This window comes from Megascapheus bottae, chromosome 13 (assembly GCF_031878675.1).
Source record: "Megascapheus bottae isolate mThoBot1 chromosome 13, mThoBot2.hap1, whole genome shotgun sequence".
Classification (NCBI taxonomy): Eukaryota; Metazoa; Chordata; class Mammalia; order Rodentia; family Geomyidae; genus Megascapheus; species Megascapheus bottae.
Window position 1 is genome coordinate 37854134 of NC_143521.1, and position 27142 is coordinate 37881275.

A 27142-nucleotide genomic window follows, 5' to 3' on the forward strand; every position below is an offset into this window, starting at 1 on the left:
CTAATCTGCTCTTGCTATGATCAAAATCGTCATCACAAACACCATAATGAAAAAAACCCACATGAAGAATCGGTCTATGACTTTCGCCACCTTCTTCCACTCCCTGCCTCTGGAATTGGTGGCCTTGTGGTCTTTGAGGCACTTGGCGATGTACTCGATGTTTCTGGTGAGCGCCTCGTACCTTGGGCAGAAGCTATCACTGTCCTGCAGGCTCTCCCCCCGGCCCCCAACGTCATTCTTTAAGAATTCCTTCACTTCCTTCTTTCTGGAAAGATCTTTGCTCCTAGCCGTGTTGAGGTTAGACTCTGGGAGTTTGCTGTAGACCTTGGTGAGGTGATCGGGCTCATGCGAGTGGCGTGGTCGAAGGCAGTTGTCACCCACATCGTACACGAACAAGATCCTGGCCATGTGCTTCAAGATGACCACTCTGGCCCAGTGAGGCACAGGCCGGGCCTCGGCCCCACAGAAGTGGATATTCATCACCATGATGGTGACGGCGGTGGAGGCTGTGATCAGCGCCATTGTGGCTATGTAATATTTGCCTGGAATGAAAGGAACGACAGCGGTGAGTCATAACGCGGTTCTCCTGTTTTCTAAGGAAAGGCTCTACTGTGTGGTCTCTTGGGCCTGGGCACTGTTGTTCCTGAGCCACAGCTCCATTTCCAGTCCCTTTAATACTTCACTGGAAATAAGGATCTCATGGACTATCCTGCCTGGGCTGGCTTTGAACCGTGATCCTCAGATCTCAGCTCCCTGCGTAGCTAGGAATACAGGCCTGAGACACCAGTGTCCAGCTCCTAGGATAGACTTTTGAATCAGACTTTATGGGTTTAATTTGTTTTTTTGTGGGGAGGGGCAATCCTGGGGCTTGAACGCATGGCCTGGGCATGGTCCTTGGACAATTTTGCTCAGTTTTTTGCCCTCTGCCACTTGAACCTCAGCGGCACTTCCAGCTTTTTCTGGGTGTGTGTTATCAAGGAATCGAAGAAAGGGCTTTATGCATGCTAGGTGAGCACTCTACCACAAGGCCACACTCCTGGTCCTCTGGGTTCAATTTTGTCACCCACATGACATGAAACCTAGAGCAAGACACACAGTTTCAATTCCCTGGCCTGGAAGATAAGCATAATAATTGTATCTATCTCACCAAAATAGGATGTACCTGTGCATGTACAGTTCTCAGCACGGACCTTTGCTCCAAGTTAAACGGGCTTTGCAAATGTCCACCAGATATGGAGAAAATCGTTTCCCTCTAGAGAGCAGTGCATGAACTTAGCCAGACCTGTCTTCAGAAGGAGGCACTGTGGCATTCTCTTTAAAGTGTGATTGCCTTTAAGCAACTAATTTATTATTTTTTGTGGGTCATGGGGCTTCAACTTGGCCTGGGCACTGTCCCTGAGCTTTTCAGCTCAAGGCTACTACCCTATCCTTGAGCCAAGTCCCATTTCCCATTTTCTAAAGGTTAGTTGGAGATCAGAGTCTCAGGTTCTTTTGTGCCCCAGCTGGCTTTGAACACTGATCCTCAGATCTCAGCCTCCTGAGTAGCTAGGATTAAAGGCATGAGCCACCACACCTGGCTAACCAATTATTTTTTTTTAAAAAAGAGAGGTAGATGAATTAAACAAAGGCACAGATTTATGAATTACAGAATGAGAAACTAAGTAGATGGATAAAAACAAAACTTTTGTGTGTGCGTGTGAGTCATGGGCCTTGAACTCTGGGCCTGGGCGCTGTTGTACTCTTCAGCTCAAAGCTATGACCCTACTCTTAAGCCACAGCCCCACTTCCTGTTTTCTAGTGGTTAATTGCAGATTAGAGTCTCATATTCTTTAGTGCCTGATCTAGCTTTGAACCTTGATCCTCAGATCTCAGCCTCCTGAGTAGCTAGGATTATAGGTGTGAGCCATTGCTCCCAGCTTAAAAGCAGAAAACTTTCTCTTTTTTTTGCCAGTCCTGGACTTGAGCTCAGGACCTGTGCACTGTCCTTGGACTTTCTCAAGGCTAGAACCCTACCACTTGAGCCACAACACCATTTCTGGCTTTTTCTATGTATGTGGTTCTGAGGAATCGAACCCTGGTCTTCCGTGTATGCTAGGCAAGCACTCCACCACTAGGCCAAACTCCTGGCCCCTAAAAACAAAGTTGTTGTTTTTTTTAAATTTTAATGTTGGGATAACATATAGAGGGGTTACAGTTACCTTTGTCAGGTAGTAGGTGCATTACTTCTCACACATTGATAACCCTTCTCATGTTTTTGTCCCCATTTCCCTCCCCTCACCCCCTCCCAGTCATCTTATTTTCCCCCCTTCCTTCACTATTTCAAATAAATATATATACAATATACCAGGTAACAAAGTCAGATACAGTAACAACATGAGATTAACCATAAGGGCAAAAAAAGAGACGAGAAATAACATAGTGCATTAAGAACAACAATCACACAAGATAAACCTCTTGTTTCCATCTCCTAGAGTTCATTTCACTTAGTCTCATCCTACATGACCTATGTACATAGGAAAAACAAAGAGCTTTTGAGAAGAGCAGTAAAGCTGACTCCATGGGCTTAGAATCAGCTAATAGAGATTGAGGTAGGAAGATCGCTGAATCTAGGAGTTTGAAGATAGCCTGAACAACATGGCAAGAAGAAGAAAGGAGGAGGATGGAAAGAATGGGAAAGAGGAGAGATGGTAATAAAACTGATAAATACTTGGTTTTGGTAAAGCTACTCATGGGAGAAAAAGAAAGAATGAAAAATAATACATTAAAAGAATATAAATATGTTAATATATTTAATACTCTAGATAACATTTTTAGAAAAATCAAAGATACCAAAATTAATGCAAAAGATAGAACACCAGAATTGGGAGCCAATAAAATATATAAAATACTTTTTTTTTTTTTTTGCCAGTCCTGGCTTGACCTCAGGGCCTGAGCACTGTCCTTGGGCTTTCTCAAGGCTAGAGCTCCAGCACTTGAGCCTCAGCACTACTTGCGGCTTTTTCTGTGTATGTGGTACTGAGGAATCAAGCCCAGGGCTTTGTGCATGAGAGGCAAACACTCTACCACTAGGCTACACTCCCAGCCCAATAGAGTTTTATCAAGCGTACAAGTTTGATTTTATACAAGTTCCAGAAATAGAGAAAACAACATTTCTTTACAAAAATCAATTTAACATTGATTCTAAAAGTGAAAAGTAATGTTAAGGCATTTTAACTAGAGACATACTTAACAAAGTTGTAGAAGTAGTTCCTGACAGAATTATATAGGGTCTTTAGATAATATACTATGACAAAGGAGGTCCAAAAATGCACAAATTTCAAAATCAGAAACCTTTGCTGTAATTTAGCACACTAATGATTGAAAGAGAAATCTTTTTTTTTTTTTTTGGTGGGTCATAGGGCTTGAACTCTGGGCCTGGGCACTATCCCTGAGCTCTTCAGCTCAAGGCTACCACCCTACCCCTTGATCTACAGCCCTACTTCCACTTTTCTAGTGGTTAATTGGAGATGAGAGTCTCACATTATTTAGTGCCTGGGCTGGCTTTGAACCTTGATCCTCAGATCTCAGCCTCCTGAGTAGCTAGGATTATAGGTGTGAGCCACAGAGCCCAGCTCTAAAAGAGAAATCTTTATCTTAACAGAGGAAGATGAGGTGTTTGATCATGTTTATTATCCATTAACATTTGTTGAAAACGTCTAGGTTAACTTAAAAAAAAAAGATTGGGAGGGGCCGGGAGTTTGGCCTAGTGGTAGAGTGCTTGCCTAGCATGTACGAAGACCCAGGTTGGATTCCTCGGCACCACATACATAGAAAAAAGCTGGAAGTGGTGCTGTGGCTCAAGTGTGGCCTTGAGAAAAAAAGTCCAAGGACGGTGCTCAGGCCCTGAGTTCAAGCCCCACAACTTGCAAAAAAAAAAAAAGAAAGATTGGGATTTCTTAGTAAGATAAAGAGCATGGGTCAAAGACATGATTCAAATGCTATAACTTAATGCAGAAAACTTGAACATGCTTCTAAAAAAAAACATGGTTGCATAAAGCTGGAGCTTTATGAGTCACTGGCAAGCAGCTATTGCTGAGTTTTTAGTTGTTGTTTTGGTGTGTGTGTGTGTTGATCAAAATTGTTTACACCAAACAAACTCTGGGTGTAGAAAACTGCATTCTACTAAGCCCTCCCACTGCTCTTCTACCCAGTGAAGGGAAACTTGTTCTATTAAGGATAGATGTTAGCTGGCTCCCCTCTGTTCTACTTGCCAATCGATCCCAGGAGAAAGCCCTTACAACGTGAAAAGACAGCTCAGGTAACCATCGGCTCAGGACCCATCTATGCCAGGATCTGCACTAAGCAATAGCTCAGGAGGTAGTAATTATTGAAGTTTTGCACAAGATGAAGCTCAGACTAAGTGATTAAACAACATGCTTCGGATTTACCAAAGAGCAAGCAGTGAATCAGCATCCTGAGGCAGGCTTCTCTGACTTCAAAACCAGAGCCTTCTCCTTCCAAGTTGGTGGTTTTCAGAGTTGCGCAGAAAGTGCAGCAGAGCTCCCTGGAAGGCTTGTTTAAACAGCTCCCCCTCCAGAGGCCTTGGGAGGGCCTGAGAATTCGCCTATCTAAGAGTTCCCAGGTGCTGCTCAGGCTGCAGCATCTATAGTCAAAGATGTGACCACCTTTAGGTGACCATCTGTATTGAAGTTGAAGTTGGCCCAGTTGCCACACACACACACACACACACACACACACACACACACACACACACACCTTTCTCTATATAGCTAATTGAAAGAGTGAGACACTTGAACTCACCGATCAGAGGAACATTTTCCGAGGCTGGCATGATCTCTGCCACCATTAGTTGAAATACAGTCATGGCCAACAGAATGGTCACTCCGAGAGAAACCTTCTCCCCAGAGGCTGCTGGCAGATAAAAGCTCAGGGGAGCGAGGAAGGAGATGAGGACACACGGGATGAGCAGGTTGACGATGTAGAAGGATGACCTCCGCTTCAGAAGGAGCGTGAAGGTCACGTCCGGGTAGGGCTCAGAGCAGCAGCCGTAGATCATCACGTTCTTCACGGCGGGCATGCCGTGAACCTCCCACTCCACGTCTTCGATGAAGTCGGAGAGATCGCCGCTGTCCAGCGCATTGAATATGTCCACCTGATTGCCATTGTAGGTCCAGGAGCCGAAGGTCAGGTTGCACTGCTGCTTATCGAAGGGGAAATAGGTGACATCTACCACGCAGGAGCTCTTGGTGATGGCTGGTGCGTCCCAGGTGATGAGCCCATCGTACCGCAAGACCACATTCGTGTTCACCGGCTCGGAAGACTCATCGTCAGCTCTGCAGGTCAGATGGAGACAACGACAGCCATTTGCTAGGAGAACTGAGCAATTTGTTCATGTCAGACAGCTTGCTGCAGGCGCCATTAGCAGCTTGGGCCCTGTCCTGTCATGGAGGCAGGACAGTGTGGGATCACCTCTAATGAGTCCATTTCCCCCCTGCTCCTGTGACTAATCAGGGCCAAGTTGAAGTCCCTGCACCAGCTGGGCACTGGTGTCTCACACCTATCATCCTACCTACCCTGGAGGCTGAGATTTGAAGATCACAGTTCGAAGTCAGCCTGAGCAGGGATGTCTGTGAGACTCATCTCTCCAGTAAACTACTCAGAAAAAAACAGAAGTGGGGCTAGCCTTGAATAAAAGAACCTCAGGGACGGCACCCAGGCCTGAATTCAAACCCCTGATACACACACACACACACACACACACACACACACACACACACACACACTGTACCATGCTTCTGCCCACTGCAATGCCACTTTCTTGGTCCAATGCCAAAAACTACTCACTCACCTGAGTTTGCAAACATCTACTCACCTGAGTTTGCTCACGTAGGCACCAAAATACAAAATCACTTTGTTACCATAATGGTGGTCAGCACAAACATTTAGGAAAACAGATGAAAACAGTAATTTGCTCATAAACTTATTGCTCATCACTTAGTCTAGATATATCTATCTTCTCTGGCTTTGCTGGCACCCATGCCAACAAACGCGTTGGGGAGCAGCATTTCTGTTTTCCTTTTGTCATTACTCTTTCTCCATTGGCCACGCCAGGCAGAGGAGCTGTGTGTGTGCATTTGTGAGCACAGAGCTTGCTTCACTACTATAGGGATGCTAGGGCAAGATCACACAGAAGCATTTTAGAGCAAGCTGATCATTGCCAAGCAAGGAGGCAGAACCTGAGTTCCATTTGCTTTCCAGGAAGAATTATTAGAAGAAAGCTATAAGAGGTAATCTAGCTGAGCTGCTCACACCTGCAATCCTGGCTACTCAGGAGGCTGAGATCTGAGGATCGCAGTTTAAAGCCAGCCCAGGCACAAATGATCGTGAGACTTTTTTTTTTTGCCAATTCTAGGGCTTGAACTCAGGGCCTGAGCACTGTCCTTAGGCTTTCTCAAGGCTAGAACTCTAACACTTGAGCCACACACCACTCCCAGCTTTTTTTCTATGTATGTGGTACTAAGGAATCAAACTCCAGTTTTTGTGCATGCTAGACAAGCACTCTGCCACTAGGCCAAACTCCTGACTCCAAGACCTCAAGACTCTTATCTCCAATTAATCACTAGAAAAGTGGAAGTGGCACTGTGGCTCAATGGAAGGGTGGTAGCCTTGAGCTGACGAGCTCTGGGACCACCCAGGCCCAGTGACCAAGCCCTACGGCTGACAAAATAAAAAGTAAAAAAAAAGATAATCTATGTTGGTTGTAATCTCAATATTCTCTTGCATCCTGTGGATGACAGTGGTAGCTCATTCTGAGAAAGTGGGGAAAGAGGGGAGTGGGAGGAGTAAGGGAGAGAGAGGGAAAGAAAAGGGAGGAGGGAGGGAGAGAGAAAGAGGGGGAAAGGGAGGAGGGGAGGGAGAGAGAGCACTAGTGCACAGGGAGGAAGGGTGGACCAGAGTGATGAAGCATTAGCTCTGGGGTGCTGTCAGGCTTAGGGCTATGATTCAAGAGGTCGTGACCACTGGGTGAACTAAGTAAAGGAATGAGTAAATCCAGTTGCCACCACTAGGAGGCTCCACCTAAAGATCTCCATGAGATCACATTATTGCAAGTCACAGAACCTGTCATAGTCCACGGAAACTTGGGTTCCCAAATATATACATACATACATACATACATACATACATACACACATACATACATACATACACACACAATACCTACCTACCTACATACATACATACATACGCACACACACAATACATACATACATACATACGCACACACACAATACATACATACATACATACGCACACACAATACATACATACATACATACATACATACATACATACATACATACATACATACATACATACAAGAGGGAAGTTCCCTCATCTAGATGGAAAAATAGCTTGAGTAGTGACAGAGAGGTCTGGCTTCTCCAAGTGTGCCTGAGGTCTCTGGAACTTGAAGGAAGGCAGAACCACAGGCTCATCCCAGGCCCCAGAATTATTTTGGCAAAATCCTCAGACAATTCCTGGGCACTTTATAGTTTGAGACACACAAACCTTCCCTACAGATGCGCACAATGTCCCTTACTCCAAGAACAGGAAAGAAACTGTCCTATGCTTAGTTCACCCCCACCCCCAGAGTCCGAGGGCCAGCTTCTAGACGGTCCATTCCTACTTCACCCTAGGACATCGTTGTTACTGATATGTGATCTTGGACGGTAAGCACCGTTGTTAGAGGCTGAATGGTAAGCTGGAAAATTCCTGTCTTGAAGTTCTATTGCACCAGCATCTCAGAACATGCCTCTGTAGAAGAACAGTCATTGTAGACACAATTAGTTAAGTTGAAGCCATGATGAAGCAGGCTGGGCACCTATGCTAGTATTACATGGCTTACGATTATTTTTTTTTTTGCCAGTCCTGGGGCTTGAACTCAAGGCCTGGGCACTGCCCTTGGGCTTTCTCAAAGATAGCGCTCCACTACTTGAGCTACCACACCATTTCTGGCTTTTTTGTATATGTAGTACTGAGGAATCAAACCCAGGGCTTCGTGCAAGCACTTTGCCACTAGGCCATGCTCCCAACCCCTATCATACGACTTTTATAGAGGTTATTAGGCTGGGTTCCTCTAATCCTAAGTACTCGGGGTGAGGTGAGATCTGAAGATCATGGCTTGAAGCCAGTGCAGACAGCAAAGTCTATGGCACTCTTGTCTCCAAAACTAGCAAACAGCCAGGCATGGTGGGTCATGCCTATAATCCTAGCTACTCAGGAAGCTGAGATCTGAGGCTTGTGGTTCAAAGCCAGCCCAGTCTGGCACAGGCACTAAAAAGTCCATGAGACTCTTATCTCCAATTAGCCACTGGAAAACCGGAAGTGGTCTTGTGGCTTAAGAGGTAGGGCAGTAGCCTTGAGCTGAAGAGCTCAGGGACAGTGCCCAGACCCAGAGTTCAAGTCCTACAACCACCAACAACAAAAATATCTAGCAGAAAGCCAGTAGTGGAGGTATGGCTCAAGTGGTAGAGCATTAACTTCATGCAAAAAAAAAAAAAGTTGGACATAGGGACCAGGAGTGTGGCCCAGTAATAGAGTGATTGCTTAGCATGCATTCCTCAGTACCATACGCAGAAAAAGCTGGAAGTGATGCTGTGGCTCCAGTGGTAGAGCTCTAGACTAAGAGCGAAGAAAACTCAACTCAAGGACAGATTCCAGGCCCTGAGTTCAAGACCCAGGGCTGGCCAAAAAATTAAAAAAAAAAAAAAAACCCTAAGGCATAGAGCCCAGGCCCTGAGTTCAAGCCCCCATATCCCAGTACTAGCACAAAATAACTAAAGGGATAGATAGATAGATAGATAGATAGATAGATAGATAGATAGATAGATAGATAGATAGAAACAGTTGGGCACAGGAAACACAAGAATGTATAAAGATGAAGGCAAACATTGAGGCAATGGCTTTATTTCAAGGAATGCCACTCAACACTAAGGACACGTGTGGATCGGGCTCTCCTGGCAGTCCCCGGAAGGAAGCAACTGTGACACATGGAACTCCTCTTCCGGCCTCCAGAACTCTGAGATGACACATTTCTGTTAAAAGTCACTTAATTTGTGCTACTCGCTCAGGTAGGCCTAAAAAACAAAAGTGGCTTCCAAATCTCCACTGAAAAGGGAGGCTCTGGGCCGAGTTTGATGGTTTCCTTGCATCGCTAAGCTTTTAGGAGCTGTATTTTTATTACCTGAGCATTCATGAACGTTAGGCCTACGGGTTAACACGTAGCCTTGTGCATGATGTGAGCATTCTCTGAGTTCCATTTGATGAACCACTTCCTTCCAGAAACCCCAGCCCTTGAACACACTTACTTGTTATACAGGACAATGTCCGGCCTCCACACGAGGTCACTGGGTATCCCGATGGAGTCCAGCCCATCATACTGCTCCCGATCCCACCTAAGATATGCATCATGCCAGTTCTGGCGGATCCAGAGGTAGGCGGTCAGAATTTGATTTCTTTCATCCTGCACAAGGAATCCAGATGTCACTTTAGCTGTAGACACTTGAGCCATATGCCTGCCTTCCACCTCCAGGACTCCGGTCTTTAGGACAGGAAGGTGAAGTGTAAGTCTCTAGGGCTTAATTAACAAGTGAGGACGTTTAGTTCTATCAGTTTGATGGATTCCACACTTGTTGTTTCTTCCTGATTCTGTGCTCAGAATGGAGGTAAATACTGAAGTGTTCAGATCTTTGCAACTGCCCCATTTTTATCTGAAAATGAATCAGCTATGATATACTTGCCTGAGGCCATCAGAAAATCTCTACTGTGCACAGAGGGAAAGTCCTTCAAGTCTACTAACTATGTAATTAAACAGAGCTCAGGCACTAAAAACACTTTAACATCATCGTTCAGTATTTTTAAAACACACAATTCAGTAGCTTCTAGTATACTCATGATATCATGCAACCATCATTACCATGCTGCATAATTCAAGAATATTGTCAGTATCTCCAAAAGAATCCCATAACTACTAAGCAATCACCAGTCAATTCTTCCTTCCTCTCCTGACCTTTGATAAGCACAGCTCTGCTTTCTGTCTCAATGGATTAACTCCTGGGGCAGTCTCCCTGAGCAGAATCACACAATCTATAACATATATAACAATACCTTTTTTGTTCTTTTCAGTCATGGGGCTTGAACTCTGGGCCTGGACGCTATCCCTGACCCTTTTTTTCAAGACTAGCACTTTACCACTTTGAACTACACCACCACTTCCACTTTTCTGGATAACTGGAGATTAGAGTCTCATGGACTTCGCTGCCCAGGCTGGCTTTGAATTTTGTTTTTTTTTTGTTTTTTTTTTTTGTTGTTTTGCCAGTCCTGGGCTTGAGCTCAGGGCCTGAGCACTGTCCTTGGACTTTCTCAAGGCTAGAGCTCTACCACTTGAGCCTCAGCACCACTTCCGGCTTTTTTTCTATGTATGTGGTACCGAGGAATCGAACCTGGGTCTTCATGCATGCTAGGCAAGCACTTTAACCACTAGGCCAAACTCCCGGCCCTGGCTTTGAATTTTGATCCTCAGATCTCAGCCTCCTGAGTAGCTAGGATTACAGGAGTAATCCACCAGCATCCAGCAATACCATTTTTTTGTTTTTAGGTTAACCAAAACTGTCTGTCTGTTAGTATTGATAACCACATGGAAACATGAGTGAACTTTAGATCCTATTTAACTCATTCCTGTGTGGAAGGCTCCATCGCCTCACTTTCTAGCCTCCCACCAGCTGGGGCCCTGGATAGGCCCCCTCCCTCTCCCCCCTTAATATATCACCTGGAGGCTTGCTTTTATTCCAATACACTCCTACTCCCTTCCAAGGTGCCACCATTCCATGTGACTCACCATGTCCTTAATCTGAGAGAGTGTGATCTGCAGCGTGACATTTAGGACTTTATCTGTATCTTCCACCGGTCGAAGAGCATTGGAATAATCTTCAAAAAGGTCATTAAGCAACTTCTGAGCATATTTTCCATCTGCTGTTTCCACAGCTGCTCAAAAGAGGGAGAGGCCAGGGTCAGCACTCAGGGTGTTATGTGCATTTCAAGACAAAGAGCCCTGGGTTGAGCTCAAGAATCAGAGATGATTCCACATCAGCTAGGAATAGGTTTTGTGTGGGCACACAGGTTGCAGCCATAGGTATGGCATGTGAGGAAGATACACAACCGCTTCTGTCTCTCCTGTCCCACCCCACCTCCAAAGAAACAACCCCAGAGGAGCCTTCCTGCATGCATGGTCCCAGCCCCTCACCTCTCAGCCTAGAAGCTGCAAAATAAAGCCAAAACAATGAGATGCAGGAATGGAGCCAGTGCATCTTTCTCCTGAACTGGTAGAAAGCCCTGGCCGACAGCAGGGACGTCCACTTCCTACGGTGACTGGGAGAGACCTGGCAAAAAGTATCCACACTGCTGCAGTCTCCCTTTGTCAGCTCCGATGGTAGATGGAGACCCATCCCCCCCACACCCCCGTCCCGCCCCTTTGGTAATGTGAGACTGGCAGCTTGAGTAGCTGAGATGCCAGGATCCTGGGGTGGGTTAGGCCAGTACTGGTCAGGCTCCTGGTTTTCAGCCACACTGGACAGGGAGGAACAGCATCTCTGGAGTGTCTGTTTGGTTTCTTCACTGCCTCAGCATCTGAGACTTCTTCAGTTGTTCCATTGGGCACAAATCTTACAGAGGATATGTGTGACAGTGTGTATGTATGAGAAGAAATCATGCCACCAAGCTTCCCAGTGCCTCAGATTTTTGGCTGGGCACTATGGTGGCTCATGCCTGGAATCCTAGCTACTCAGGAGACTGAGATCTGAGGATCATGATTCGAAGCCAGCCTAGCAAAAAAGTCCATGAGACTCGTATCTCCAACTAACCACTAAAAAGCCAGAAGTGGAGCTGTATTTGAAGTGGTAGAGTTAGCCTTGAGTGGAAAAAGCTCAGGGATAGCCCTGAGTTCAAGCTCCAGTACACAGAGACACACACAGACAAGCAGACATAGAAAGGGGAGAGATTGTAGGTTTGGGGAGAGAGAGGTAGAGAGAGGGGGGGGAGAGAATGCTATGCCCTTGCACTTGAATTCTACTTTATATCATTTCAAAGTCATTTCTATAGGTGATCTAATTTTGCTTCCACAAAAGAATGCCAATTTGCGGCCAGGAGTTTGGCCTAGTGGTAGAATGTTTGCCTAGCATGCACGAAGACCTGGGTTCGATTCCTTGGTACCACATACATAGAAAAAAGCTGGAAGTGGTGCTGAGGCTCAAGTGGTAGAGCTCTAGCCTTGAGAAAGTCCAAGGACAGTGCTCAGACCCTGAGCTCAAGCCCAGGACTGGCAAAAAAAAAGAAAAAAAGAATGCCAATTTGCAATTGTTGATGCAGTCTGGGAATTCATATCTGTCCCTTCCTCTTCTTGTCTAAGGAAACTGCCATGGAAACCAAATTAAGATAATTCACTTGCCTGGAACCAGAGCGAGGAAATCAGATATTTCTGTTTGATCCGGTTTCAGCTGTCTGATGAGTCACCTTATCTGTCATCAGGCATATATCCTCCATGTGGAACAGACACCCAGTCCGTTCACTAAGTGTGTTCTTAATTGCCTGGGCCCTTCTGTTCATGGGGAAGACATTATTTTCCTCACGTCCCAGTGTCCCACGCATGCAATGACAGGGCCCAGATTCAAGCATCCTTCAACAAGCCAGCTGTCTGCTAACACTGAAATGGAAGATTCTTTTGAAACGAAGCTCAGTGCCTCATTTTCCCATGAGGAACTGGCGGATGGCCAGAGACAGGCCCCAGGCCACTGGCCCCAAGCTACTGTGCTCACCGTGTGAAGCGCCTGCCCTCCCTCCAATGTATTCATCAGCAGATGTATTCATAAGCAGATGCTTAGCTTCAGGTCCAGCCCCATCCAGTGCTTTCTATGGAACTGAAGCTGATTGAGGAATCTCTCCCAGCCTATTTCTTCTCCAAAACAGGAATCATTACTACCATTGGCTCCTCTTAGGGTTGTTTGGAAGAAGAAATGAATTAATGCAGTACAGCCCTAATCCCATGAAAAGTACTAAAAATGTGATAAATCATGGGAAAAAAGTGCATCAGGAAAAGTGCAACCAAGAAATGCATTAGGTAGAAATCGTGTATTGCCATTCTCTATGCGTTCCTCCCTCTTTCCTCCCACCCCTTACCCTCCTTCCCTCCCTCCTGTCTCTCTCTTCCCACCTCAGCTTCTGAACAGACCTCTTAGAGAATGGCTGTTGTATTTGACACAGCCTGCTCCGTGATCAATGAATCCTGCCATTTTCCATTTCCTTCTTTCTTTCCTTTCCCTTTCTTTTCTTTCTTTCTCTGTGTGTGCTAATCCAGGGGTTTGAACTCAGGGTGCTGTCCCTGAGCTTATTTGTTCAAGGCTAGCACTCTACCACTTGACCCATGGCACTACTTCTGGCTTTTTTGGTAGTTTGTTGGGGACAAGAATCTCAATGACTTTCCTGCTACGTTTGAACCATAATCCTCAGATCTCAGCCTCCTGAATAGCCAGGATTACAGATGCGAGCCAGCAGTGCCTGGCCATTCTTTTTTTAATTAAGAGTTAACATTGTTAATCCACAGTAGATTTATTTACTTTTTTTTCCTCTTTTTTCAGTCCTGGGTCTTGAACTGTGTCTGAGCACTATCTTTGAACTCTCTCAAGGCTAACATTTGAGCCACAGCACTACTTCCAGCTTTTTCTGTGTAGGTGGTATTGAGAAATCGAACCCAGAGCTTTGTGACTACTAGGCATTACACTCTTTAGTACTTTTTTTTTTTTTGAGACAAGTTCTCACTGTGTAACTGACCTCAAGCTAGAGATCCTCCTCTTCTATTTCCCAAGTGCTGAGAGTATAGGAGTATGTCATCACGCCAGCTTAGTTGTCACTTATTTAATTTTTAAGCTTTTTTATGTGGTACTTGGAATTGAACTCAGGGCTTGCACATGCTAAGCAAGTGCTTTACCAATGAGGTATATCCAGCCCTCCTATAGCAGTCATATACAGACACAGACACACACACAGACACACACACACTACATTCTCTCTATATGACATATGTATATTATATATTGCATTATACTTTGAGTATAATGTACACAGAGTATATAGTGGTCTAAATCTATAGGTAGATATGGATATAGATAGGTTTTTTTTTTTTTTTGCCAGTCCTGGGGCTTGAATTCAGGGCTTAGGCACTGTCCTTGGACACTTTTTGCTCAAGGCCAGTGTTCTGCCACTTGAGCCACTGCACCACTTCCAGCTCTTTTTGTGTATGTGATACCGAGGAATCAAACCCAGGGCTTCATGCATGTGAGGCAGAGCACTGTACTCCCGGCCCCCAGACTTTTTTGGAGACAGGTCTCATGACATAGTATAAATTGGCTTTAAGCTTGTGATCCTTCTGTTACAGTCCCCCAGTGCTGGACTGCAAGCATGCACCACTATACTCAGCTGTCATTGTCGTTTAAATGTTCTTTTACACATGGTGAGTTACTGGGTCTAAATCTGTCACTGAGATTGGCAAACTTTCTGTAAAGAGCTAGATAGTAAATATTTTCAGCTTGGAGACCATATGGTCTTTATAACAACTTTCTTTTTCTTTTTTTGCTTTTAGACTGTGGAAGCAGTCATAGGCAAAATAAATGAGCATGCCTGTGTTCCAATAAAACTTTATTTCCAAAATCAGATGATAGGTCATGTTTCAGTGACCCAAGACAAGATCATCAGATGTGTAAATCCACTTTCCCAGGCTCAGCAAAGCTGCAGTAGGGGTCAAATGGTGGATGGAGCACCGCTGGCAGAGAAGTGTGGCAGTGAGTTACCTGTGGAGGACGGGTGGGTGGTGGGGGTGGGACAAATGCCAGTTGTCTCTGAGTCACTTCCTCATGCTGTCATCCAATGGGCTCCCACACATCAATAATAATAGCAATTATTGTTTTCCTGAGTTTCAAGTTGGCATTTGCAGGAGTGAGCATTATTGTGCTCATCTGAAAGATTATTACAAAGACTCAGAGGAAACCAGATAAATCAGCAAACACACAGCTGGAGCGTGGCAGCCCCAGGAAGCACATGGGAACCGGAAGGCAGCCACAGCCCACTGGAGGAGTAGCTGGGGAAGGCCTGAGCACATGAGGAGGCGGGGCCAGGTGATGTGGCGCCTGCAGTTTCTGGGTCAGAAGAGCAGCTGCTATGTGATCCAGGCTATCTGATACGTCAGGGTGAATGATCTGGAGGACCTGGGTTAGCTCTGATGTCTGGGCTTTGTCAGAGGGCACATGTTAGTCTCGCTAAATCCCCTAGGAGCAGATATTTGAAAGGTAGAAAACATTACACTGTTTGGTACAGTGAAGTATCTCCCAGCTTCCTTTGACTTCTGAGATTTTTCCTTACTGTGAGCAGATAAACCTTTGATTTTAATTTCCCACACTACTGCCTTCACTTCCTCCCTTAGAGCAGACTCACAATTGCACAACTTTTCCCTGTTTGCGATCTTGGCCTCTCGGATGACAATGCAAGAGATGAGCCAGTGACAAGCCTTTCCTACCTCTGCCCTGGCCCTGCTACCTGCGAATTAGAGATGCACTTACATACTCTGCCCATTGCCCTTTATGGCTGTCTCATTGGCTCAGGCCCACTTTGCAAAGGGAATGAGGGCTATCTTAGTCTGTTTTGTGCTGCTAGAAGAGAATAGCAGAGGCAAGATAATTTATAAAGGACAGATTCATTGTGTCTGGTGCCAGCATCCAGACAGGGCCTTTCTGCCTTCATAGAAGGACAGAATGCAACATTGACAAGAAAGAAGGTGCATGTCTTCTCAGGTCTCTCTTCTCTAGGACCTCCTCACGCTCCAGCCATTTCCTAAGTTACCTTCCAATGTCATTATCATGTGAATTTAGGAACTGAGCTTCTGAGACACAGCTTTTTTTTTTTTTTTTTTTTGGTGGGTCATGAGACTTGAACTTAGCCTGGGCACTGACCCTGAGCTCTTCAGCTCAAGGCTACCACTCTACCCTTGAGCCAAGCCTCACTTAGTATTTTCTAGAGCTTAATTGGAGATAACAGTCTCAGGTCCTTTTGTGCCCGAGCTGGCTTTGAACCTTGATCCTCAGATCTCAGCTTCCTGAGTAGCTAGGATTACAGGCATGAGCCACCGCACCTGGCTTGATGCACAAACTTTTGAAGACCCTTTAAAGCAAGGGATGAGCAACTGCATTGGGAGCTTATTTGGGAAGAAGGAGAAGGTAAATGTGCCTTTGGAGAAAGGAGTTGAGGGGGTGGGGGTGAGGATCATGGAAAATGATGAAGAGATAGAGGATTAATTTTGAGTTTTTCTTGGGACCACTTTCTAATGTTCTCTCCTGTGTTACTTCTTCTCACCTATCACTGCCACTGGTCTAGGCTCTGTGCACCTGATCCGAATAAGAAGAAACCAGAAAAGCTATAAGGACAAAAGGGATCATGGGCAGGGGAGAGGCAGCGGGGTCATATACTCACTTACCATGGAAGAGTTAGGCCAGAGACTTGTTTCTCAGGTACATTAGTGTTTTTCCAGTGCCTTTGGGGCCTGAGGGAAAAAAAAACCAGTAATACTAATTTTTTACTTTAAATATTTATATCTTTGTAATGGAAATTTGAATTAAATTTGACTTAAAAAAAATCTTATGTTAAATGCATTAAGCCAGACTAATTCCCAGCTATTTGAGAAGCTGAGGAAGGAGGATCACTTGCGCTCACACATTTGAGATCAGCCTGAGGAACCTGGTGAGATCCGTCTCAAATTACTTTGCTCCGGCTGGGAGTTTGGCCTAGTGGTAGAGTGATTGCCTAGTATGTACGAAGACCTGGGTTCAATTCCTCTGTACCATATACATAGAAAAAAGCTGGAAGTGATGCTGAGGCTCAAGTGGTAGAGCTTAAGCCTTCAGAAAGTCCAAGGACAGTGCTCAGGCCCTGAGCAAAGGACTGACAAAGCCCAGGACTGGCAAAAAAAAAAAAAAAAAAAAAATTACTTTTCTCAAATTCCTTTTCCTTTTCTTTTTTTAGGTTCAAGACTGGGACTCCAGCTCAGTACCTGACAACACTTTTACTCATTGGCTAGCATTCTACTAACCTCTAGCCCCATTGTCTCCAAAAAAAATTTTTAATATTGAAGAGAAGAGGGGGAAGAAGAGGAGAAAGGGGAGGAGGAGAAATAAAAGGAAAATATTATATTCAAATTTTTACTTATATTTCTTTTTAAAATTATTTTAAAATTAAGTAGTTATACAAAATGGTTCCAGTTCCAGAAGCCAGGTTCCGAGTTCAATGCATCTTGGTCAATGCCCTCTTCCCCATGCCAACCCTTGAGCTGAGAGTTTACAGAATGTCCACTGACTATAATGGGTGCACATGCTCCTGCTTCCTCCCTGCACTCCTGTGCCCCCTCATGCCCTGCCCTTGACCTACATTCTGTTATTTTTTATCTTTGTTGGTCATGTGGCTTGACCTCAGGGCCTGGGCACTGTCTTTGGCTTTTTTTGCTGTACTACTTTCAGACACAATTCCACTTCCAGGTTTTTGGTGGTTAATTGAGTCTCATAGACTTTCCTGCCTGGGCTGGCTTTGAACTGGGATCCCCAGATCTCAGCCTTCTGAGTAGCTAGGGTTACAGGAATGGGCTACCAGCACAAGACTCACATATTCAACTTATTTTTTTTGCCAACCCTGGAACTTGAACTCAGGGCCTGGGCACTGTCCTTGGGCTTTCTCAAGGCTATCTCTCTACCACTTGAGCCACAGCACCACTTCCAACTTTTTCTGTATATACACTCAAAGCACCTCATCAGTGAGTTTTAAAGGAAAAGACTAAAATTTTCAAAAAAAATATTTTAAAAGAATCAAAGTCTATTTAAAAATATATTATTCATTGAAATCCTACTAAGAATATTGGGAGAATAAAAAATTCAAAAGGAAGAAAATTTCAAAAAGAAATTTTAGTCACAATTTAAATTCTGTAACCAAGTCAAACGTATTTAACTTTCCAGCCACCAGATGTCTCTGTAAACTCCCTGTAGTTCTCTTCAGGGCACAGAAAAAGATCAGTGAAAAAACTGTTTTTAACCAGATCTAAAGAGATGGGAAGCTTGAAATGTAACTGCTTCAAAATATCAAATCTATAGAAATTCAAACATTTATCCAGGATTTTTGCCTAATGGCCAAACTGCTAAGAGAGAGGAGGAGGAGGAGGAGGAGGAGGAGGAGGAGGAGGAGGAGGAGGAGGAGGAGGAGGAGGAGGGGAACAATGACTACGACAACGACGATGACTACAAATAGAGTTTTGGAGTCAGTTTGTCCTAATCCATACAAGTTCTAAAACAAACCTGCTTTCTTCTTTCCATAGCCCTTAGCCCCATCAATTTCTACCAGACCACAGTTCTGCAAGATTGGAACTGAGTATTCCAGGAAGATCTTAGGGGAAGTAATTGTCACACTGGTCTGGAGAATCTTTGTGGCAGAGAAAAACACTATCCCAACAATCTGCTTCTCTAAAGAACCACAGTGCATGAAATACTACAGTAAATATTCCACACATGAAGTTTTGGGAAAGGTGTGTTATTCTTTATTTTTTTTTAATTTTTTATTGTAATTAATAAAAGGGTTACATAATATTTGCCAGATAGAAGGTGCATTAATTCACATACATTGAAACCCTTTCACATGTCTTGGTACCCATTTACTGTGTTATTCTTTAAACCTCAATCTATCGGCTTATGCTTGCCCTCCACTCCCTCACTCTACCCTCAGGAAAGAAACGTAACACATCACGGTACTTTGTACACACCTGAGAAGAGGGAACAATGACATTTGCGGAAATGGGTTTGGAAAGGAAATGGGAGGAGGACGGGGAGAATGACAGAAGAGGCGAGTCCTGTGGACAGCTGGATAGTTGAAAATGAAACCTGCAATTAATTGAAGCTAAGAAAAAAAGTGGGTAGCTAGGCACTAGTGGCTCACGCCTGTAATCCTTGTGACTCAGGAGGTGAGATCTGAGGACAGTGGTTCAAAGTCAGCTCTTGGGAAGATAAGTCCATGAGGCTCTTATGGCCAGATAATCACTGGAAGCCAGAAGTAAAGCCATGGCTCAAGCGATAGAGTGCTAGCCTTGAGGCAAAAAATCTCAGAGTTCAAGCCCCAGGACCAACACACACACACACACACACACACACACACCGATGAATCAATTATACAGGCTACAGAAAAAGGCCAGCTGCAGACCTGATCTCTCCTCCTTGTAAGATTCGTCCTTTCTATGAGCTACTTTTACTTTAAGATGTGATTGGCTCATAAAGGATCCTGTCTGAATGCAGACAGAGTCAGAAGGTCTGAGTCCAGGCTAAGATTCTTCACCCATGTGGTACTGAAGCAGCTGGTCTGTGGGCCACACTTGGAGTAACAAGGCTTAGAAGATGCCATCATCATGATGATATCACATCAATATATAATAATGAACTGTGGGACGGACGATGTAGACATGAATGAAAGAATGTACTGATTCGAGTGTCAAAAACTCCATATTTATTTTAACTTAAAACTGACATTAAAAGTTCAGAATAGGGGGCCAGGAGTTTGGCCTAGTGGTAATAAGAGAGCTTGCTGAGCATGCACAAAGACCCGGGTTCAATTCCTTGATACCACATGCATAGAAAAAGCTGGAAATGGTGCTGTGCCTCAAGTGGCAGAGCTCTAGCTTTGAGAAAGCCCAAGAACAGTGCTCAGGCCCTGAGTTCAAGCCCTGACACTGAGGGGGAAGAAAGTTCCTAATAGTCTTACTATATAAAGTGATTGCTGGGACTTAAACCCAGAGCTATATGAACATTGGACAAGTACTTTACTATTGGACTACATTCCCAGCCTTCAAGAATTTTCCTTAAAGGGCTTCACTTAAAAATAAATTGTGAGGGCTGGGAGCATGGCCTAGTGGTAGAGTGCTTGCCTAGCATGCACGAAGCCTTGGATTCAATTCCCCAGAATCACATATACAGAAAAAGCCAGAGTGCACTATAGCTCAAGTGGCAGAGTGCAAAAAGTGTCCAAGGACAGTGCCCAAGCCCCGAGTTCAAGCCCCAGGATGGGCAAAAAATAAATAAAAATAAAATAAACAATAAGAATCAGGTATTTTGCAATTCAAAAATTGCAGCTTTGGTTAATCTGAATATTTGGGGTGGGGAGAGGAAGATCTGTACAATTGTTATAATCATAAGCTGATACAAGTAATAAGGTCAGGATATAACTCAATAGTGAAGTATTCACAAGGCCATGGGTCTAATCCCAGTACCATTGGTTAATTTGATAATTAAGTAATTGGGGAGAGGATGAACTATGTTCAATCCATAATACTAGCATTTTTTTGGCCAGTCCTGGGCCTTGAACTCAGGGCCTGAGCACTGTCCTTGGGCTTTCTCAAGGATAGAGCTCTACCACTTGAGCCTCAGCACTACTTCCAGCTGTTTTTATGTATGTGGTACCAACGAATTGAATCTGGGTCTTCTTGCATGGTAGGTAAGCACTCTACCACTAAGCCAAACTCCTGGCCTCAATACTAGCAATTTTAAAATAAATTTTATATTGTAATCTCTATAACTGTTGTGATAATTAGCATGTTTTCTCAGATTTTAAGGTGCTTAGTACATTTCAGAAGATTCAGTTTGTGTTATAATTTTGATTAAATGAATAGAAATTAGGCTTGTAATCAGTGCCTTCAGACAGGGAGAGAATTATTTCCTTAAAATCTTTTAAACGGGGCCGGGAGTTTAGCCTAGTGGTAGAGTGCTTGCCTAGCATGCACGAAGACCTGGGTTTGATTCCTTGGTAGCACATACTTAGAAAAAGCCAGACATGGTGCTGAGGCTCAAGTGGTAGAGTTCTAGGCTTGAGAAAAATCCAAGGACAGTGTTCAGGCCCTGAGCTTAAGCCCAGTACTGGCAAAAAACAAAAACAAAACAATCTTTTAAACACTGAGGCTGGGAGCATAGCCTAGTGGTAGAGTGCTTGCCTAGCATGCACAAAGCCCTGGGTTTGATTCCTCGGAACCATATACTCAGAAAAAGCCAGAGGTGGTGCTATGGTTCAAGTGGTAGAGCACTAGCCTTGATAAAAAAAGTGTCCAAGGACAGTGCTCAGGCCCTGTGTCCAGGCCTCAGGACTGGCAAAAAAAAATTATTTGTTGCCTTATTAGTTGTACATCTACTATGTAAACAGAGAAACGTTATCCATTGACTACTCAAACAAAAATGTCGATAAACCAAGAGTGGTGGCACACTAATTCCATCTTTTCAGGAGGCAGACACAGGAGGAGCTCAAGTTCAGTGATAGCCTGGGAACAGTTAGGGAGACCCTAACTTAACTCAAAAACAAAATCAAATGAAAGGGCTGGGGAGTGGATCAAGTGGTGGAGTACTTTCTTAGTATGCCCTAGACCATGGCTTCAAACCCCAGTACCACCAAGAAAGAAAAAGAATTCTAATTGCTTATTTTATGAGAAGGTCATATTGACCTTGAGATCACTCGCTAAAGAAGACATGTACGGTGATTCTGAGGGCTGAAGTGTACCCAAAAAGATCTTAAAACACTGATGTTATCTCTAAAACTTACGTCGCAAACATTCATGGCACATATGCTAGCATTACAGACCCCTACCTTGCCCTTGAACCAAGATGTGAGACTTTCATTTCTTTTCTCCCCGATCAGGCCACCGTCACCTAGCTGGGGTTTACTACATCCCCGTCCTGTTACCATGGCTGCATTTCCTTTCCCCGTGTTCTCCCAAGCCTCCGCTGCAGAGGCAGGTTTATTTATAGCTGCAAAATTAGAGTTATTTAGCCTGAGCTTTTCTGCACGCCTCAGTCCATTACTGTAAGAGCATCCACATTTACACTGCAACATCGTTCTGTTTTCCCAGTGCCCTGTAATCATTAATTAGCTACTCTAAACAATGTTTATTGAATGTGGAGAGAACAGCCTGATCCAGCCTTTTCCATCGGCAGCCTGTCATGGGCCCTTGTACCAGCCTGGTTCTAGCCTGCCTACGTGAACTCCCACAGACACTTCAGACACGGCTGAGATTTAAGTCATCCACCCCCCCCCCCCCGGCATTTTCCTGTCATATGCGAATTGTTAGTGAATGGAGTCAACATTCTCCTCATGCCCAAACTCCAAATTTATCCTGGAACCCCCTCCCCACATGCCACCACACTCCATTGGTCTTCAGGTGCCAGCAGTCCCATCTGCTAACCTGTAACATCCTCCATCTCCTCCAGTGCAGGCCAAGGAAGCATGTTCTGGAATACCACACATCACTTTAGGCCAATCCCTCTCCAAGTCTTCCTCTTCCAATCGAACCTGGGTCTTCATGCATGCAAGGCAAGCACTCTACCACTAGGCCAAACTCCTGCCCCTCCTTTTTTTTTTTTTAGGTATGGTCTCATGCTCAGCTGAGGACTTCAGTTCTCCCACCTCTACCTCCCGAGGAGCTAGGATTACAAGTATGAGCCACTGGCACCCAACTGAGCACATAAATCTCTCTGGGAACAAACTTCATCATAGTATGACAGCCCCTCCTCCTGACCCACCCGGCGTCTGTTATTTTACAGACGATGGAAGGTCAGAGCCATGAGCTCAAGGAGACAGAGCAACTTCTTTACCACTCACGCTGAAGCTTCCTTCCTGCCCTCCAGGTCCAGCCAACAGGAAATAAACCTGCGCCCCCTGTGGAGCTTAGAGCTTGTTTCCAGCCCCTGTTCTGAGCTTTGATGAAGCCTGAGGGGAGCCAAGATCGAAAGCAACAGACTCAGGTGTCCCCATCACTACTCAGAGCACCTGCTATTTACTTCATTTTTATTTTAATTGCAACAGACAGCCACCAGGGGGCGGGGCTCTGAGCCCATGGACCAGACAAAACTGCCTTTTCTTCTTGCAGAAAAATATGTTGCGGAAAGTAGAGAGACAGCCAACCAACTGGGAAAAGATATTTACCAAAAATACATCTGAAAAATGCTTAATATCTACAGGGAACTCAAGAAACGAATCCCCCCCGCAAACCCAACAAACCATTCACTAAATGGGCAAGGGAACTAAAGAGAGACTTATCAGAAGAAGAGATTAAAATGGCAGAAAAGCATATGAGAAAATGTTCATCATCCATGGTCATAAAGGAAATGCAAATAAAAACAACCCTAAGATACCACCTTTGCCAAATAAGAATGGCCAAGATTTTGAACTCAGACAATGACAGATGCTGACGAGGTTGTGGAGAAAAAGGAACCCTACTACACTGCTGGTGGGATTGTAAACTAGTTCGGCAACTCTGGAAAGCAATGTGGAGGTTTCTTAAAGAACTGAAAATTGACCTTCCCTGTGATCCCGCCATATCACTTTTGGGCATCTATCCTGAACATCATAACCCAAGATATGATAAGGACACCTGCTCAGCTATGTTCATCTCTGCACTATTCGCAATAGCCAAGCAATGGAAACAATCCAGATGCCCTACTGCAGATGAATGGATACAGAAAATGTGGTATATGTATACAATGGAATTCTATATAGCCAACAGACAAGATAAAATAATGGCATTTGCAGGGAAGTGGATGAATCAAGAGTGAATCATGTTGAGTGAGACAAGTCAAGACCAAAGGAACAAAAGGCGCATGGTATCCTTAATATGTGGCTATTAGATCCAAACAGTACAAGAGAGAGAACTCAATAGTTGCATACCCGATGCTATGGACAGGGTATTGGAAATATAAACATAATTACATAGACATAGAAACCTATGACTCTATAGACATAATGTTTAATTTTGATTATGTTCTAAAATCTAAGTGCCAGTGATTGTATATAGAGAGTCCCTTCTTGAACACTCGTTTGTTAAGCATGTCATCTGAAATATGATGTAAAAATCAATGTTAATAAATTCTTTAATAAAAAAATATGTTGCGGGTGGGGTGGCCCACACCTGTCATCCTAGCTACTCAGGAGGCTGATTGCGGTTCAAAGCCAGCGGGGGCACTAAAGACCACGAGACTCTTATCTCCAATTAACCCCTAGAAAACTGGAAGCAGCACTGTGACCTAAGGGGTAAGGCGGTAGCCTTGAGCTGAAGAGCTCAGGGACAACGCCCAGGTCCAGAGTTCAAGCCCCACTACCAACCAAAAAAAAAAAGTAGCTTGTAGGCTGAGGGTTGTGAAAATATTCTTCACCTTCCACAGATGCTCGGTGAAGAACACGTCTGCTTTGAGAGTAACATGTCTTCTTAACGAAGCCTCTCTCCACAGCCTTCGTTTGGCCCTCCCCCAGGTCTCCCCCGATGAAGATCCCTTTGGCTCTGCCAAATTGCCTGTGATGATGGCAAATGGCTTACACAATGAGAAGGAATCTATTCACACCAGGCTGCAGATCTACCGTGCAAAGCCTCAAGGACTGACTTCACAGCCAGGCTCCACAAAGCCCGTGTGGCATGAGAGGGTGGGGCTTGACGTGGCCCCCCATCCCAACTTCTTTCCCACACCTCATTTGGTGGCTTGAATTTCTATTACACTGCACCCACCCATCGAAATACTCATTAAAATCAATCCCTTACCCAAGAGAAAAATAACAATTCTCAGGCCTCCAAGTCCTTCTTAGATCACAGGGACTTAAGCTTCTATGACCCCAGCTTTTCCTCCTTAGCAGGAGGCTGATTTTGCAAGGGTTGGCCTCTTACAGTTTCTCTCAGACACTCACCCTTACACTCGAGCAACAAGGGAAATGAACACACTTTCCCAAGCCGGTTGCCTAGAAACGACTCCTTGTTTCAGCAAGTAATTTAAACATGAAAATTCAACCTCTGACTCATGCCAGCAGTGTGCGTCATGGCTTTCTCAGTATTTTGATTTTCTTTTCCTTTCACATCACAAAAGAACACACGCTCATCATGGACAGATTGAAAAGAAAACTGAAAATACAAAGATCCAGGAAGCTAAAAGTCTCCCATAATGTCAAGGGCAAGCCCTCTTATCACATGGGGAGATTTTCTTCTAGGCTTTTCTCCCTTCTTGCCCCCCTACCCCGCCTCACTATGCAATGCCAGTTTTCCATTAAAATTAATATTGAACTTATTTAGCATACTGTCAGCATTACGCATCTGGCAAAAAAATTTTTTTTCAGACACTTGATTAGTTACGTGTTATGTGGCATCAGGGAATCAAACACAGGGTTTCATGCATATGAGGCTACCACTAGGCCTTGTTTTTTTGTTGTTATTGTTTTTAAATTTATTTTTTGTCAGTCCTGGGGCTTGAACTCAGAGCCTGAGCACTGTCCTTGGGCTTTCTCAAGGCTAGAGCTCTGCTACTTGAGCCACAGCACTACTTCTAACTTTTTCTATGTATGTGGTACCGAGGAATCAAAGCCAGGTCTTGATGCATGCTAGGCAAGCACTCTACCACTAGGACAAATTCCCCCTGCCCCCAGGTTTGAAGAAGTAACAACTGAACAAGACCACAAGGAAATGGGGGAGCCCCCAGGAACTGGGGGGGGCCTCTGGTCATGTAAGCAAAATTGCATTTAGTCAATGAGGGTTTCCTGCTTCTTCACAGTCCGTTTTGACTTCTCATATTTCTTTTCCCCTCCAACCTCTTGTTTTCCTCTGTGACATAAAGGAATCGCCTAAACAAAACCGGCCAGAGTCCATGACTTGTTGACTGCATTTTAGAGCAGGTTACATCAGCTCAATTAGGCTGGACTTCTGCCATCCGGACCCCACCTCACCCCCTCAGGTTCTCTGTGTCCTCGGCAGAGCTCTCCTGATTTCTTCCAGACCTTGGCACTGGCAACCTGGGAACAGAATCCAAGGCCCCAGTGGGTCAGGGCGGCAGTAAGGTTAGAAGTATGGACTGGAGTTCTGGCTATGTCATGGCCCGCTTGTGTGGCCCTGAGCAAGCTACTGAGACTACTTCCGGCACCAGATCAGTAAAGTCTGGAGAAATTATGGGATTAAGTTTTCAAATCCATGGTTATGTTTGGAATCCCAACATTTAGGAGTTTGGGGCAGGAGGATATTGAATTTAAGAAGGGTTTGGACTACGTAGCAAGTTCCAGGCCAGCCTGAACTATGCAGTGAAATTCTCTCTGAAATATTTGAGGGCAAGACTATAGCTCACGGGCAGAACATTTTCCCAGCACTTTCAAAGAAAGAAAGTGAAAGAAAGTCCGTGTAAGAACAGCACTTGGCCTATAGGAAACACTCACTAGCTAGCACCAGTAGTCAGTTTCAACTTCTAGAATATTCAGTATTTCAAGTCTCAAGCCAATATGGTAAGTATCCAAGCTAATATGGAGGAATGCAGGCCATGAGTCAGGGGGAAAGAAGGAGGCCAAAACACTGGTGGGCCCAGGAAAGAACTTACTATGTCCCTTGACTAAAGGCAGCCAGCTCTTTCCCAGTGATAAACGGCCTTGCTCCAGGCCTGTGGGATCCTATGGGATCCCTTTTGCTTCGAGCCTGGTCTTTCTGACCCAGCCAACCTAGTATAAGGGAGATGTCATCCCCACTGGTATGCCTGAGTATGGCAGCAGGTCTGGGCCAGAGGGCCCAAGCTGGGTGCTGTCTGGACCCCATTTCATCACTGGATGTCCTCTTCCTGCCACTCCCCCGCCTCCCCCCCCCCCCCCCCCCCCCGCCCCGACTCATCCACTGCTATGCTGCACAGCCACCCGAACCAGCCAGCACCCATATTTACTTAGTGGCCTCAAGAAGCAGATACGATGGCTTCTGTTTGCAGATTAGTCATCAAGGTTCAGGGCCAAGGTCCTGGGGGTCTGAGAAGAAGCTGAGCTATGCAGGTGATGGTTCTTCCCTTGAGTGGAATAGTGGCTGGTCGCCAAGCTGGGCAAAAAAATAAATAAATAAAATTTAAAAAAATGGCTAAGATAGGGAGATAGGAGCTAGAGGAACTTCCATGCTAGTCTCTGTCTGCCTGTTTACATGCCTCTTCTTCTTCTTCTTCTTCTTCTTCTTCTTCTTCTTCTTCTTCTTCTTCTTCTTCTTCTT

The 27142-nt window shown here is 44.8% G+C and overlaps 1 protein-coding gene and 1 long non-coding RNA gene across 2 annotated transcripts; both read right to left on the minus strand.

The window, feature by feature from the left end:
* Window positions 1–11366, minus strand: Chrna9 (cholinergic receptor nicotinic alpha 9 subunit). The gene is made up of 5 exons (XM_090344084.1): window positions 11303–11366; window positions 10898–11043; window positions 9369–9523; window positions 4801–5333; window positions 1–542 (listed from the first exon to the last, which is right to left on the minus strand). Exons 1-5 carry the CDS (start codon window positions 11364–11366, stop codon window positions 1–3), a joined length of 1440 nt encoding a protein of 479 aa, XP_090200210.1.
* Window positions 11367–14852: 3486 nt separating this feature from the next.
* LOC150055839 (uncharacterized) lies at window positions 14853–22596 on the minus strand. Its single transcript, XR_016537471.1, has 3 exons — window positions 22346–22596; window positions 16574–16639; window positions 14853–15062 (listed from the first exon to the last, which is right to left on the minus strand). It is a non-coding gene; the product is annotated as an uncharacterized LOC150055839 (long non-coding RNA).
* Window positions 22597–27142: the final 4546 nt, after the last annotated feature.